The sequence below is a fragment of the Danio rerio genome, chromosome 5 (assembly GCF_049306965.1).
Source record: "Danio rerio strain Tuebingen ecotype United States chromosome 5, GRCz12tu, whole genome shotgun sequence".
Taxonomy (NCBI): domain Eukaryota; kingdom Metazoa; phylum Chordata; class Actinopteri; order Cypriniformes; family Danionidae; genus Danio; species Danio rerio.
This window is the reverse complement of record NC_133180.1, coordinates 65410927-65426516: the sequence shown is the minus strand read 5'-3', so window position 1 is coordinate 65426516 and position 15590 is coordinate 65410927. Positions and strand designations below refer to the sequence as shown.

General features: G+C 35.9%; 1 protein-coding gene and 1 long non-coding RNA gene across 5 annotated transcripts in view; one reads left to right on the top strand and one right to left on the bottom strand.

Annotated features, from left to right (window-relative positions):
* Positions 1–15590, bottom strand: part of dtx2 (deltex 2, E3 ubiquitin ligase) — a 44203-nt gene that overhangs the window by 27609 nt on the left and 1004 nt on the right. For all 4 annotated transcript variants that reach the window (XR_012406050.1, XR_012406051.1, XM_068221281.2 and 1 more), the window contains 2 exon segments: positions 9590–10181; positions 2726–2784 (listed from right to left, as the gene is read on the bottom strand). Coding sequence is in view for 2 of the 4 variants with exons in the window: in XM_068221281.2 (XP_068077382.2) it covers positions 2726–2784; positions 9590–10181 (651 nt within the window). In the remaining 2 variants the exon portion in view is untranslated.
* LOC141385637 (uncharacterized) lies at positions 457–2442 on the top strand. Its single transcript, XR_012406418.1, has 2 exons — positions 457–1227; positions 1859–2442. It is a non-coding gene; the product is annotated as an uncharacterized lncRNA (long non-coding RNA).

Genomic DNA, 15590 nt, shown 5'->3' with positions numbered 1-15590 from the left:
GTGTATATGCATGTGTTTTATGTATGTGTTGATAAGCAAAGTTTGATTTAAATCCTACACGGCACCTCATACAAATGCATGGAAATTTAAATGCAAATCTTAACATGTTGCATCTAAAATTAGTTGAATTTAACTTGCTTATAATCACCATAAATGTGTTCACTGTTAAAACAATTGAATTTACATTTAATTAAAAGCTTTGAGCATGTTAGAAGTGTGGTTGGCTGTGGAATATACAATATTCAGTTAAAATATTTGAGATTTAAACCAACTGGATTCATTCATGTTAAAAATATAATACTGCTCATAGAGTATTCACATTTTATTAGTACCATTACAGTAATCTTACACTACAGTTTCTTATTCTTTTGTCACTAGTTTTGACAATGTATGACTGATAGTGGTGTATCAGATCACAAATCTCACAGTTCGGGTCACATTATGTTTTTTTTTTTTGGGATCGGACCATTTTTCAGGGCAGCTAAAAAAGGGGAGGAGAAAAATGTCATTTGCTTTCCATTTATTACAGAAACAGTACTGCAAACACTTTTGGTTTTAAAAAACAGAACAAAAAACCTGTCATTTTATTAAAAATAGAATGAAGAAATAATCAGCTGAATAAAAATTAATTGTGAAATACTCAGTACTAAAAAATTCACTACTGTTAACGCTAAATGTAGAAATATATTATTATAATTTGTACAACCCATATTTATTTTACTCTCATTTTCAACAAATGATTCAGTTATTCACTCATAAAACTTCATGTTTCATTGCTAGAGGGATCATTTTTGAAGAATTATTCAGTGGCATATTTTTGATTGCTGGTTGTCGCCACTTATTGGTTAAATAATGTAACTGCTGCCTACAACTTTCATTTTGAAGCGTCAAGTTAAACGTATATGATGGTGATTTAAATCTTAACTATAAACAACAGTAGTTTTATCTAAACTATAAACTGTTATCCCAGTACTTATGTGTTATTTCACTGTTTGCATCTTCATGACTAACTTAAAAGACTAAAGACTAAATCTCTTTCTAGATTTTTGCGGTTTTCAAACACACAGATTTGAATGCAGCGATTTGAAGGATTAATAAACATATGCAAATCACCATCATTTATAATTTATGTTGCGTGGGTGTTAATCGTGCAGCTTACAGTGAATGCATTAATGCAGGCTAAACAAGTAGTGACAGAAAACCAGACTCCAGACTCATTCTAGAAACGTAGCCCCACGGACATTTCTGGAGGCCGCGAAATACGTCCCGGGAGATACGTATTTGTTCAGTTTTTGTTTTCACTAATCCACGAGAGGGCGATGTGTGAGTTTTTTCACGTCTCGAACGCCTATCGGGAGCGCGCCATTCGCACCCACGCTGTTCTTGCATAAAAAGCCGTCGGAGGCCGCTGTCGAGTGACTGTCTGTCCAACTGACTGACTGACCGAATGGCTGAACAATTTACTGGGCGGCCGGCCAATCGGCCGAACCAGCCACCTTCCTCCTCCTCCTTCTTCCCTTTACCCCAGCGACGATTTACAAAAGCCATCCAGAAAAAGAAAAGCCCTCATCCGATTTTGACCGCGTTTTCGGATTTCACCGCATTCTGCAATACCTGCATTACCTCATTTCTGGAACCGCTCTTCCCCAGACTCGAACCTGGTCGTCGCCGCGGCCTGCTCCACCTCCTCCGGACCTCCGCTCCACCAACGTAAAACGACAAATTAACCGGACAAACTGGTTGCGGCGGGAAAGCCCTCCACACAGAGCTGAGCCGCCCCGTATCGTTCGTTTGAAAAAACGAAATGCGGCCATACGTACCTGGGCCTACAGAAACGTCTGCGGGGCTACGTTTTCAGAATGAGCTTGGGTTGCAGAAAACATATTTAATAATCTTAGAAGCCCGCCACATCTTGAATAACTTACCACAACTGCTTCTGTGATCATTATATTTTACGAGAAAGACTAAATGCTTTTATACATGTGATTTAAATGACGCAAGAGGCAATCATACGAAATTTAGGATTATAATACAGGTAAAAAAATGTATTATTCTGCAGGTCACGTGTATTCCAAACCATGGGTTGTGATCTGTTACACCCCTAATGACTGACAAATATCTATTTATCCAAGTTTATCTTACAAAGCGAACTGATGTCAATATTACACACAAATCTTAAAATATAGCCCTAAATATATTTATATTTAATTCAAGTGTGCACATATCACTTCAAATCAAGACCCACCAAAAACTCAGCCAAGTGAAAACTAAATTAGAAATGTCACTTCTCTCCAAACCTGTCTCTCTGTTCCCTAAATGCCTCGTTCGTCTTCATGCCGCAGCTGTCAGCTTCAAGAACAACAGATATCCAACATCCCCAGACACGCGCCATTAACCTGAAACTTGTTGAAAGGCAAGCTCTTTGGAGACACACCAAACTCACACGCGGGTGACTCAGTGAAGCTGCTAATGTCATAAAGCGATTTGTGACACAAGACAAAAATATCAATATAGCGCAAGTCTGTGGCGTGAATACACTAGTGTCAAGTTCACTCAAGAAGCTAACATGACTATCACTGCTCTGGGAAACGCTTGTGGTTCAAACTGACACTCCCAAGAAACAGTTTCTGGGATGATGAGGAGGAGGTGGAAGAGGACAGCCCAGTGCATCACTATGAGGATTTTCTTTGGTGTGTTTGGCATGTGTGATGGGTGAGTGTTGTACCTGCCAGTGCCGAGTTCACACTACTGGATCCGTTCATGTGGAGAGGGATGGTGGGGATGCTGCGGAGACAGAAACATACACACTTTAATGCGTACAAGACTAAACCTTTTCTCACATTACAACAGGTGTGTCCTGTTCTTGGTTGAGACTGTTGCCCATGACCTAGTCAAGACAAAATGAAAGCAAGATAGTTAACAAGGAAATTCCCAAGCTCTCTCAAGGTGTGGTGTAATTCATACCATGTCATCTGATGTCTTTTATATAAACAGCTCAGTATCTAAGGTTTAAGAGGCTTAGATATTGTTTTGTTTCAAAGAAATTGATACTTTAATTCAGCAAGGATGAATCAAGTGACAATGGAGACAAATATTGTTGCAGGATTACTTCAACTAAAGGACGTTCTTTCAAACTTTATATCTGAAGAATTCTAAAAATATATATGACTTTTTTTCAGAACATTAAAAGGCAGCTTGATTACTTTGACTAGAACAACATATTAGAATGATTTCTGAAGGATCATGCAACAAAACTGGAGCAATGACGCTAAAACTCAGCAATCACAGAAATAAATTACATTTGAAATAAATAAACAAAACTCTTTTTAATGGTGTAATAGAATGCATTGCAATGCTGCGATCACATCAGACGTGGATAAAGTGTCAAGCATGAGTGATTTACATGTTAAGTCAATGCAAAGATGTAAATAGGCATCCTGCAATTGAGGCGGCTCGTATGACCAGTTTTGGACGAATAAAGCGGTGCAAGTTGAGCATTTTGTGAATAACACAAATTGCTCAAGTTGGAAAATCTAAATTCAGCCCTACTTTTGCTTAAACACTGGGATTTTCATGACACACACAAAAAAAACACACAATTTTTTAAAATGAAAACTCATTCTCATGTTTGAAGATTCCATGACAATCCCACGGGTCAAGAAATAGGCAGAATTTCTAATATTTTTAATCAACCTCTACTGAAAAATTCTCACTTTGGCACTTAAAGTCTGACATTAAGACATTTTCCAAGCTGACAAAACACAGGTTAGGCAAGATGTTCAAATGCTGGCCAAAAATGGGCTAGTTTTACAAATATTAAGAGTTTGTAACTCAACAAATAAAGTACTTAAAGTTACTCGTAAGTGCTAGTTAAAGTTAGTACTTTGTTAAACTATCAATTTGATGCTTAAGTGCTTTGTTTCTAATTGAAAGTACTAAAAGAACATCTTCGGTAATGTGGTTATTAGCATGAAATGAATGAATGAAAATAAAAAAGTAAATCCCTCTTTCGAGCTAATTTAACACTAGCATCTAATCTTCACTTAAAGGGATAGTTCACCCAAAAATGAAAATTACCTCCTTATTTATTCTCCATCCTATGGTATTAAACATTTTTAGTTTGTTTCTTCTGTTCAACAAAAAAGGAGCTATCTTGAAGAAACCCATTGACATTGAGTAGGAAAAAACTACTATGGAAGTCAATGGGTCCCAAAAACCAGCATTTTCCAAAATATCTTATATTGTGTTCAACAGAAGAAAGAAAGTCAAATAAATTTTGAACAAGTGAAAGGTGATTAAATGATGACAGGATTTTCATTTTTGGATGGACTGTCCTTTTAAGAACATTTAAGATAAGATAAAAACTATATTTACAGCTTTATCTCAGAAGTGAAGCTCTGATCTGAAGCAATTATAGGCTGCAGGACATTCCCACAGTGATCTGAGAATCTCATGACATTACTGGGTGTGATGAGGCTCAATGCCAGAATATTTTCAGCATACCACATTGTGTGAAACTAGCCAGTGCAAAGTGTGTGGGATGAATTTCACAGCCAAATTTAAACTCAAGTTTAAGAGTTCAATTCAAATCCCTTACTCTGAGTTCTCATCATTTTCTCACCATCAACTAAAGTGGTTCTTTCTTCTCTTGATCATAAAAAAAGATATCTAGAAAAATTATTTTAACCAGTAGCATTTGGCTTTCATGGTAGGAAAAAATATTATAGAAAAATATATTTTCTGTGTGTTTAACATAAAAAAACAAAGAAAAAAAACAACAATTTAAACGACTTTTGAACTAGATTTGAACCTAAAGTTACTGAGACTTTTATTTTAGTATGTTGATTTACTTCCAACTGAAATTGAATATAGAATAGGGGGCGGGGCTTTCTTTCTGCACATCATTCATTCATAGCAAACTAACGGTAAGAGGTGCGTGGTTAAATGTATTGTGGATGAGGCAGTCAAACTGTAATTAACAATGAAAGAAGGCTACTTTGCAAATGTTAGGCTTTGAAAAAATTAGTTTTCCAGCTGATTAACTTGCACATTAATTGTTCACCTGGGTAGAGTTGCACCAGTTGTTCATAAGTTTTCGCTTAAATTGAAACATAAAGTTTACACTAGAGGCTTAGTAACTAGTTAGTTTGTAACTAAATTCGTTTCTTCTTCGGTTGCACCACATGTTCTTAAAGCAAAATGTAGTTAGTAGGTTGTAAGCTCTTCGTAAAGTAATAAGTATTCACATTGAACGGCGTATATCTAATAAAAAGTCTGTAAATTGATAATAGGATATATAATATACAGGGCTCGAAATTGCGACCATTTTGGTCGCATATCCTCCCGAAATTTTATCTATGCGACCTCAAAATATATTTGGGAGCATTTTTGCGAGTGTATAAAATTGTTGTGTGCGACCAGTTTTTACTGCAAAATGTTTACCACATGCGCGGATTCGGTACACATTCACGCAGAATGCATCTCTAAGCTCTTTGTCTGCACTTGAAACACGAAACGCAGCGCTCAGGAATGGTTTAAAACAGTTGTCATGTCAACTTTCTACAGTAAACAAAGCCAAGTCCGTAATGCTTGCCCCGCCTTTGCGCTCTTGTTATTGGCCCACCACTGCTCTAGCACTGAACGCGAATGATTGGTTAATACCAGCTGTCAATCACTCAGTCAGTGCCTTCTTGTTTGGGATGACAGAGAAAGCTACTACTAAGATGTGTTTGATATGGGTAGCAACTGAAATCTGCAGGAAGGTGGTCTCCAGGAACAGGGTTGTCCACCCTTGTCATAGTGTATAGTGTGCCATTTGGGATGCAGCTTAAATTTTGTGGTGCAACACAAAAATATTTAGTAGTGTGTATGTTGTAACTTAGTGATCCTTTACCTCACAACAGGGCTACATTTTAACTTATACGCTGGTGTAACTGGCCCCTACAGAATAACAAATGTGCTAGCAAAAAAAAAAAACTTTTAAGCTCCCTCCAAGTGTTGATCTTTGAACTGGGTTCCTTTTTCAGCAGTAGATTTTAATTTCGATTTTGATTTTAGCAAAGACTGAGTTCACTTTAGAGTAATCATGAAAAGATAGTAACCCCAGAAGGTGTACTCTGCGCACATGATAATCATACTGAGAATCTAAGAGACGGATGCAAGTGTAAGCTGACTGAGACAGGTCTAAAAATAGTCATTTCCTGGTTCCCCTTTCAACCCAGTTTACTAGAAAAGAACAATAACTTAAATCTGGGTCTTCCCCTTTCAGACAGCAGAGTAAGGGAGATCTGCACTCCTCCACGTGTCCTAAAGCAGACCTCTACTCCCGCTGATCCACATGGGGTGAAGGATATGACACCATTACACAGAGGAACAGCCAATTATAGAATCAGGACAAAAGGAGGGGATGATCTTTTTCTGCTCTTAAAATTACGATCAGACCAGACTACAAGTATGAATAAGACTATGAATATATCAAGACTGTGAATTAAAATGTGAAGCTTATATTTTTTGTGAATGCACAATTATAGTTACATTAATTTTATCAACGCACAAAATAATTACATTATGAAATACCAAGTAGTTTTACAAATGGTACCATGATAGCTTTGTGGAACTTTCTATATCAAAGATTTGTAAAATCTAGTGCTGACATGATGCATGCTGCAAATGTGGTTCACAAGGGCTAAATACTAGTGTGGCCTATGACTACAAAAAGATTAGACACAATGACAGGAAGGAGAAGAGCACAGAAGCTGACGTAATAAAAACTTTTGACCTTTGGTGTCATCTGAAACTCAGCAGGTCAAACGTCTTGCTTCCTAATTAAAGCCAAAAGCTGGTTGAGTATTTTTAAACTCCTCTCTGGAGTTTGACTTACATTCAGGATTGTGCAAAGTCCTTGGAAAATGTGATTAAAGTAAGTCTCTGCTTTAGAAAAAAAACAATTGGTGGTATATTTCCACCAGCAAAGTGTTTCAGGTGTGAATTTCTGGCTGATGTTCATTTTTACTGTAGATGGGGTAAATCGGGCTATAAACATAATCGGGAAGTGGAGAAGTCCTGACAAAGTCAACATCAATCCCACTGAGCGATGTAATTGATTTGTTTGTTTACAAATGTAAATCTGTATAAGAGAGTGACTCTTTGTATGAATTAGACACATGCCCATATTAAAAAATTCTATATATCATGAAATTAAAGATGCATAATATTAAGGGCCACTTAAAAAATGTTAATAAAAATGCATATAAAATTTTAGATGGTGTTTACAAATGTTTTTACAGCATACACAAATCTAATAGGCAACCTGGGCCACATTTCAAAAAGGTTAAGTGAAAACTCAGAGTATGTCAACCCTGGAATGAAAGAAACTCTGGATTTTCTGTTTAAAATCACAAGTTTGTCAAACTGGAGAAAGTAGGGTAAGCCTGTCTCTGAAAGAGAGGTAACTATTGCTCAGAGTCAGTTACAGTGGTAACTTACTCTGTGAACCTATTCTGGTAAGAAGCAAGTTTTAATCTCTAAACTGAGTTTCTTTCGGCCTCCTACCCTTTTTTAAAGATGAATTGGTATTTCTCACCTTAGCCTGACATTTTCACCCACCTATTTTTAAGCACATTTTGGACATGCTCAAAAAAAAAAGTTGGTTGATGGAAACACCAAGATGCGCATAACTTTTGAAAATGCACATAAAAACCACATGTGCATAACTGAGTAGGATAAACTTTATTTGATAAGAAAAGATGCGCATAAACTATGATAGAAACATTTTTACTGAAAAAATTCCAGTATGTGTATTAAAAAACATTATGTGATTTTGTTGTAAGAGATCATGTGATGATAAAAATGTGTGTGAATGGACAAACCAGCAGGCTGAGCACACTGTAAACATCTGTAATGTTGTTTTGGTCATTCTGAAATGCCTTAAACGTTTTAGTATTAGCGTTATTACATTATTAATTACCTCCAGAACTGTCAAGAGCATCTGTTCTCTGCGTCTTATGCCTTCATTGCGTGTTGGCATTGTCTTCTGAGGGGAAAGTCATTTATTAAATGAAGAAAAGATTGACGCAGCTTCTCCTACCGCAGCAAATTCAGTTTTTACTGTTGATATTTGGCGACAGTTAATCAGGAAGTTACAATTTTATTCTCTTTGACTCTTTGGATGGAAAGCTACTTTATTTGCATATCTTTTATGTGATATTACAGTTTTGCACATAAATTTAATTCGCATTTTTGGATGGAAACAAAGCTATTGCCTACATTTCAGTCACACAAAGAACAAAGTCAAGAGAATAGCTTATCCTTTTTAAAGATATAATTAGCCTAAATTCACTGACCTTCGACAGGGTCATGTTAGTCGTTCTAAAAACAATTTTTAGTACTGTTTACATTCTAAATGTAGGTATGTAGGTAGACACAAAAGTGCACTTTCACATCTATTAAGAACTCAATTTTAGACATTTTATCTTAAACTGGTCAACGTGTGTAAAAGTGGGACCCTTGAACTAAACATTTCCTTTAAACATTAAGTTAAGGTTATATGCATTCTTGTTTCATCAAATTTGCTGTAGAAAATATGCAGTAGCCTATTTAATTTAATTCAATGCAAGTACATCTGAAATAACTTCAAAAATACAGCCAATTCCCCACTTTTTCAAGTGAAAAGTCAATAAACGTTACACATTACATTGCTTATTTTTTTTATTATACTTAGATATTTAAATACTTTAAATATTTTAAATGTAAACTTAAGCATTAACTTGAGCAACTGCCAATGCAGTGGTGTTTATGCAGTGCATATTTGCTATAACTTTGAAGGAGCACATCAAGTTCATTCATTCATTCATTCATTTTCTTTTCAGCTTAGTCCCTTTATTAATCTGGGGTCGCCACAGCGGAATGAACAGCCAACTTATCCAGCATATGTTTTACACAGCGGATGCCCTTCCAGCTGCAACCAATCACTGGGAAACACCCATACACTCTCATTCACACACATACACTACGGACAATTTTAGCTCACCCAACTCACCTGTACCGCATGTCTTTCTACTTGTGGAGGAAAACCGGAGCACCTGGAGGAAACCCACGTGAACACAGGGAGAACATGCAAACTCCACACTGAAATGCCAACTGGCCCAGCGACCTTTTTGCTGTGAGGCTATTGTGCGACCCACCGCACCACTGTGCTGCCCCACATCAAGTTCAGAAGGAGAAAAAAATGCTGATCTCTTTTTTTTCCAGATGTTGTCATAGTGACTGGTAAGCGCTCCATTGAAAATGCCTTTTTATAGTAGCGGTGTTCACGCTTAACCCTGAATTAGTCAACTCAGACTTGATTAACCTAACTCAGATCAACTATTCTAAAACTGAAAACTTCCCAGAGTTTTTAATCTCTCTGCAAGTCAACTCAGAGTTCCAGTTTAAACTCCGAGTTAGCTGAACCTCCTAACTGAAACAGGCCCCTGCTATTTTTATATATCTCAAAAAGTTTAATGTTCACAAAAGGCTTGATCTCCAGAACACGACACATTCTTGTGGAAAATATTGATTGAGGTAACATTTGAACTAGGCCTAGTCTTACCTTAAGCCATTTGAATGATGACCAAAATTCTGTGGCGGTCCTGTAGGATGAGGCACTGAAGGTGGGGTGCTCCATGGGCCATTCCATAAGAGGCTTCCCATTGAGAGCGGTCTTCTGGGGTAGGGAGAGTAGGCTGATGATGAAGAGCTGGTTACAGGAAGTCTTCCATGCTGGGTCTGAAGACTAGGCCGAATGGCTTGTCCCGCAGAGAAGGAATGCCGTGACCGGCTCAACATGGGTCCAGCGGTGCTGCTATTGGTCACGCATTGATGACAGGTACAAGCCGGGCCCGAATGAATAACCGACCCAGAGGCGAGGGGATAAGGTACATTGCCTTGCCGTCTGACACGTCTTCTATAGCTGGTGGCCTTGTTGACTTGTTCGAGAGCTCCGAGGTCCACAATGTAGTTGTAGCCATGTGGGCTCAAGTCAGCGGTGGCCTGTCCCGCCTGGTAACTGTGCTCCAGCAAGATGGAGGTTCGTATCTCATACGCCGTCCATCCGCCTTCATCATTAGACCACTCCCAAAGAACACCACTGCCCAGAGCAGAGGACTGTGGGAACAGGGATCTCCGCACAGCACGCATCTTTCCTACAGAGGGCACATCAAAACAAAATCACTGTAGTTAGACATAGGATTATATTCAAAATATCATGATGATGAACATGCACAATATTGATATCATGGGCACATCAAAACAGTGAATAATGATTTATTATTGAAACTGTTGTGTGAAAGTATATCCACACTGTTTCTTAACAGCACCAAATGTTTGGAGATTTCATTGGTTAGCTTCATATTTAAAACATGAACATTTTACATGTGAACCTAGCCTAGTAATTGCTGAAATATTAATTGAAAATTGTAGGACTGTTTATAGAGCTATTGTACTTTAACACGGTGTAATAAAACTCCAAATAGTTAATATTTGTTAAACTCAAGATGAAAACTACAAGCAAAGGTTTTTATTAGTGCTGGGCAAAGATAGTGCATCCAAAAAAAGTCTGTTTTGACAATATGTGTGAGAGTGTGTTGCTTATATTTATTATGTATATGTGACACACACATACATGCACATAAACTAAGGCTGCACAATATTGGAAAAAAACTGGCATTGCAATATTTTATTTCGATGCAAATTGCAATGTTGAGTAGAAATTTACCAAATACAATAATAGCTTTTTTGGAAAAAAAATAACAATTTTTTTTTAAATTTTGGATGAAAATAGGATGATTTTGAAGTGGCGCGCATCTGCAATTTAAATGTAATTTGGTTACAATTCAAATAAAAGCATTCTGTTTTTTCTAAGTTATATAATTTTTTCTAGCTCTAAAACTTTATAATCTTTAAATATACTTTATTAATTTTTTTTAAAGTTACTCTAAACTGGCTTGAAATGCGTAAACAGTCACAGGGCTTGAAATGATCCATAAGATTTTTGGTAATTTAATGGATACATTTTGCAATTACTCCACAATAAAATATGTTTTTAAGTCCTGCTCAACATTGCACATCCAGTGATGTTGATATTGATGCTGAAATGATTTATTGTGCATTTGTATAACACACATAAATATTATATTTAAATAAAAAAACATTCTCATATATATCCATGCATGTGTGTATTTATACATAGATAATGAAGAGACAGTGCACACACATATCGCCAAAACCAACTTTTGTTTTGGATGCGATTTATCACAATTAATTTTTGCCCAGCACTACATTTCATTACACATAAAAAAAATGTTAATTTCTCAGTTAATGCCTAATAATGCATTATAATCAAAGTCATAATCTGATCATTGGTTGTAGTATGAATGGAGTTAATAACTAATACAATTCTGTTTTAATATTAACATCGTAACTTCTCTAATCTGGCTTTTTTCTCACCGGCGATTTTTATCCTTTAACTAATATTTACAAATAAAATTGTATTGTGTTTGGTTGAAACATTTGTTTACACTAAACATGTATAGACAAGAAATAGACTAAGTATTTTTTGGTTATTATACCAATATTTTACATAAAAGTATCCTTTCTTCCAGTTTAGGTCAATATTGTAACAATACCATACTAGGGCTGCATAATATTATTTCAGCATCGATATCGCAATGTCGGCATTCACAATACTCTCGTCGCAGCATCTGTAATGTGGAGGTGGGATTATTATAGTTGATCAGCGATGAAGAATGCACAGTGTTATTTTACATTCTGTTTGATTGTTCAATATCAGGGCTAGGACAAAATATCGATGCTGGTCCAATTGATGTAGCCAAGTATCGATATTTATTTAAAGGTATTTAAAGGTGGCGCTTCTCATAGTGTCGGATTGAACACATATCAATGTTGCAATTCCACAAATATATTTGCTGTTATTAAAATACATCTTATACATTTTTTAATAATTTTCCCCCCTTCATTTATAAATATCGCGATATATCGTTGATGGTTTTCTTGTGATATATCACTGTTATTGTTATCTATCATTATCGGGGGCAAAATATAATGATAATATCGTATCGTATTGCAATACTGTTGCAGGATATCTGACTACTTATTTCACTTTTATCTTTGCTCAATATTATTTATTTAAGGCCCGTGCACACAGAGACGCTTTTTGATCGCGTTTTCCGTCAACGTTTCACGCCTTGTGACTAAATAAAGGGCGTCAATGTGATCGTATACACCAAGGCGCAAAATGCCAGGTTTAAAATCGTCATTTTTTAAAACAAAACGCCTCATGCTCAATTTTTTTGTTTTGACGTGCCATGTCACAACCTTCTCCACCAATCATTTTGGAACTTTTTGTTCACGTGCAGAGAGCTGCCGAAGTTACAGTAAACAGCACTTTGAGGCACTCAAGAGCAAAACTGTCAATGCAAGCGCACATTGAAGAAGATGCCCAGAGGCAATATGAACGTAGAGCTGCTTATTGCACTGGTGAACAAAAATCATTTCTTCATCGCTGGAGCTGGAGTTGCTACTTGAACTATCCATAACAACAAGCATGTCAACTTTGTCTTCTTCTTCTGTGTTTCAAGCGCGTGTCAGAAGCTTAAAGTTGTGTAGTGCCATCTAGGGTCAAGGAGTGATTTTGCATACTCTTCTGCTCGACTCCAATGAAAAATCGCTTGGGTTTGAATCCAGAAAAACGCTGACTATAAACGCAAACGAAAAGCGTCCTCGTGTGTACAAGCGTTAACACTTGCAATTTCTTTGATTCACTCCTCTACATGATCATTCCAATCAAGGTTAATGATTTCATTCCAAATAGAGCTATTAAAGTCATCTACCGAAACTGTATTAATATCGCAATATAGATTGCAGAACAAAAATATTGCGATGTCAGGTTTTTCCAGTATTGTGTAGCCCTATTCTATACAGTAAAAAACATCTGTTAATGAACAGTTTCTGTATTCTGTGTTTCACAAGTGTTTTTCATTTATCACCGTTCTGAATTGGACTTCGGGATGTTGATCTCTGCTCTGTCGATTTGACGTTGACAATTCAACTCTACAGGTAAACAAAGTGACTTTCATTATAATATAACATCTAAGAAATAATATATAGCGAAATAAGTCTGTGAAATACCAGAAAATGTACTGGTAGTTAGTAAACAAGGTTTTTGTACCAAAATATACAACAACAACCCAGAAAATGTATCACTTTACACTTTTATAAATGAAAAAAATAATTTAAAAATTTGACCTTTTCAAGGTAAAAGATTGGTGGAAGAAAAATCAAAGTCCCATAATGCAATTTAAAAGCACAAATAATCATAAAATATGGAAAACTGCTAATTTACGGATATTTTACCAGTGAATCCCATTCAGCAATTAATCGCAACAAGAAAATGTGATAACAAGATCATCACAGTAATTAGCAAAAGATCTTCATCATTCCAAAAGATATTTACACATTTTTCAACTTATAACAAAGTGCATCTTTTCTAAAAACAAATGTGAGAAAGAGCTGTTATTTCACAAATGGAGTACGCTGTGCATCCTGTCGGAATCTGTTAGCTTGTTTCCTGAGATTTGTCACCTCTTTCCTGTTCTTTTCCATAGAGACCACAGGTGTCAGAAGTCATTTAAACACCCACCAAAACAAGTCTAATCTCCAGCTAACAGACAAAATGCTATCTTTTTTAAAACTTTGCATCCATCTATATGAGTATATATAAAGCCTATGTGTCATACTGCAGCACACTACACTGCTTTTCCCAGCAGCTTTGATGACCTGTTATCAAGGATAAAGCATAAATACCATACATTTAGAGCAAGTGAATTAATCAGTTTCAGCCAAGATTCACACAGGGCTTCTTTCACTCTGTGGATTTTACAGACTCTTCCTTGACAACACATTTACTTAATCCAAATGAGCAAAAAGCACATTTCCCTAACACTCTCTTAAAGTGCTGTGGCAGTACTAGACAGTAATAACTTCACATATCGTAGTATAACAGTCCAAGACAAGTAAAAATGTATATATTAATATAATTTAATGTTACATTCAAAAAATATTTTGTTTTGCTCGTTTAACTACTTATTTAAAATGAGCTGAAACAACATAATTCTTGAGAGTTCATTCGGACAACTTAATTTTTTTTATGTTCGATCCACATTAATTTGTTAAAAGTGTTAAATTAATTAATCGATTTGTGTTGGAACAACATGACTGAATTATGTGGAACCCGGCATTTTTTACAGTGTATGAAAGAGGTCTCTCTCTACTGCAAAGTTTAAATTATTTTTCTTTGTTTACATTATTAAAAAGTCATTTTTTTATGCAACACCTTGCAAAGCAATTCTGTTTAATAGATGCATAATAGATGTCTAATAGATCCATCTTGGCTAAATAGGCTGTCAGTGAACATCTAATAGACGTCTAAGAACAGCCCAAAACTAGACTAGTGCTCAAATACACCGATTAGACAGACTCCACACGTGTGCAGTCATTCATTCCTGTGGTTTTGATAACTAGTTTAGGGCCATTCTTAGAGGTCTATTAGATTTTCACTGACAAACCACGTTTGGCAATGTTTTATCTAGCCTTAGATGTCTATTAGACATCTATTAGATCTCATTTTAAACAAAAAGAAAATGCTTGCCATACGTAAAACATGGATATTCACTTTCACACAATTGTTTTGTAATTCATCACCTGAAGTGATGCTTTCATTTGCCTAAAATATTATAAAATATGTTGATTAAAGGGATCGTTCACCCAAAAATGAAAACTAAAATTATAAAACACTATTTGATTAATCTATATATTCGATTAGTCATCAAATATGCAGATTAAACAGATCATTAGTCATTCATTTCTGTTTATTTGATGACTAGTCGAATGTTGGCCGATTCTTAAATGTCTATTAGATTTTCACTGACAGGCCAAATTTAGCCTTGTTTTAGCTATCCACATTTCCTGCTGGGTTTCGTGTAATTTCAGGTGTTTCATTTTTAAGTTGTCGACTTTTACTGCAGTTTGGTACTTTCACTTTCATTCTGGAACATTTCATGCATGCGCCCCATGACAAATAAGAAATTGCATGCGAGTATGAACTGCTAGAAGAGTGTTGTTTTAATGTAATATGATGAGGGAAAATAAACCTCCGCATTTTGTGATGCAGGTGTCTGTGGTCCTTCATTGACTCGAGAGATGCAAAGAATAGTGTTTGTACAGCCATATAGACTATCCTGTCGCAAATTTCACTGAAAGTCCTACATGTTTATATATCTGTACTACATTTCAATAATGCGACTAAATGTCTTAATTTGATTTCTGTTTAGTAAGATTAAGACCTTAATCAAATTAAATTAATCATAAATCTCTGTTTACATGGTAGACAATGCTTTATCAGAGCATTATTGGTGTCCATATTAACACACTGAAGAATTTATTATATTCATTTAGCCTCACATTTACTGTTCCAAGATATTTTAAACGTTTCTTAAAGTAAAATATATTCTGTTTGATGGGAATAGTTTGTTAGA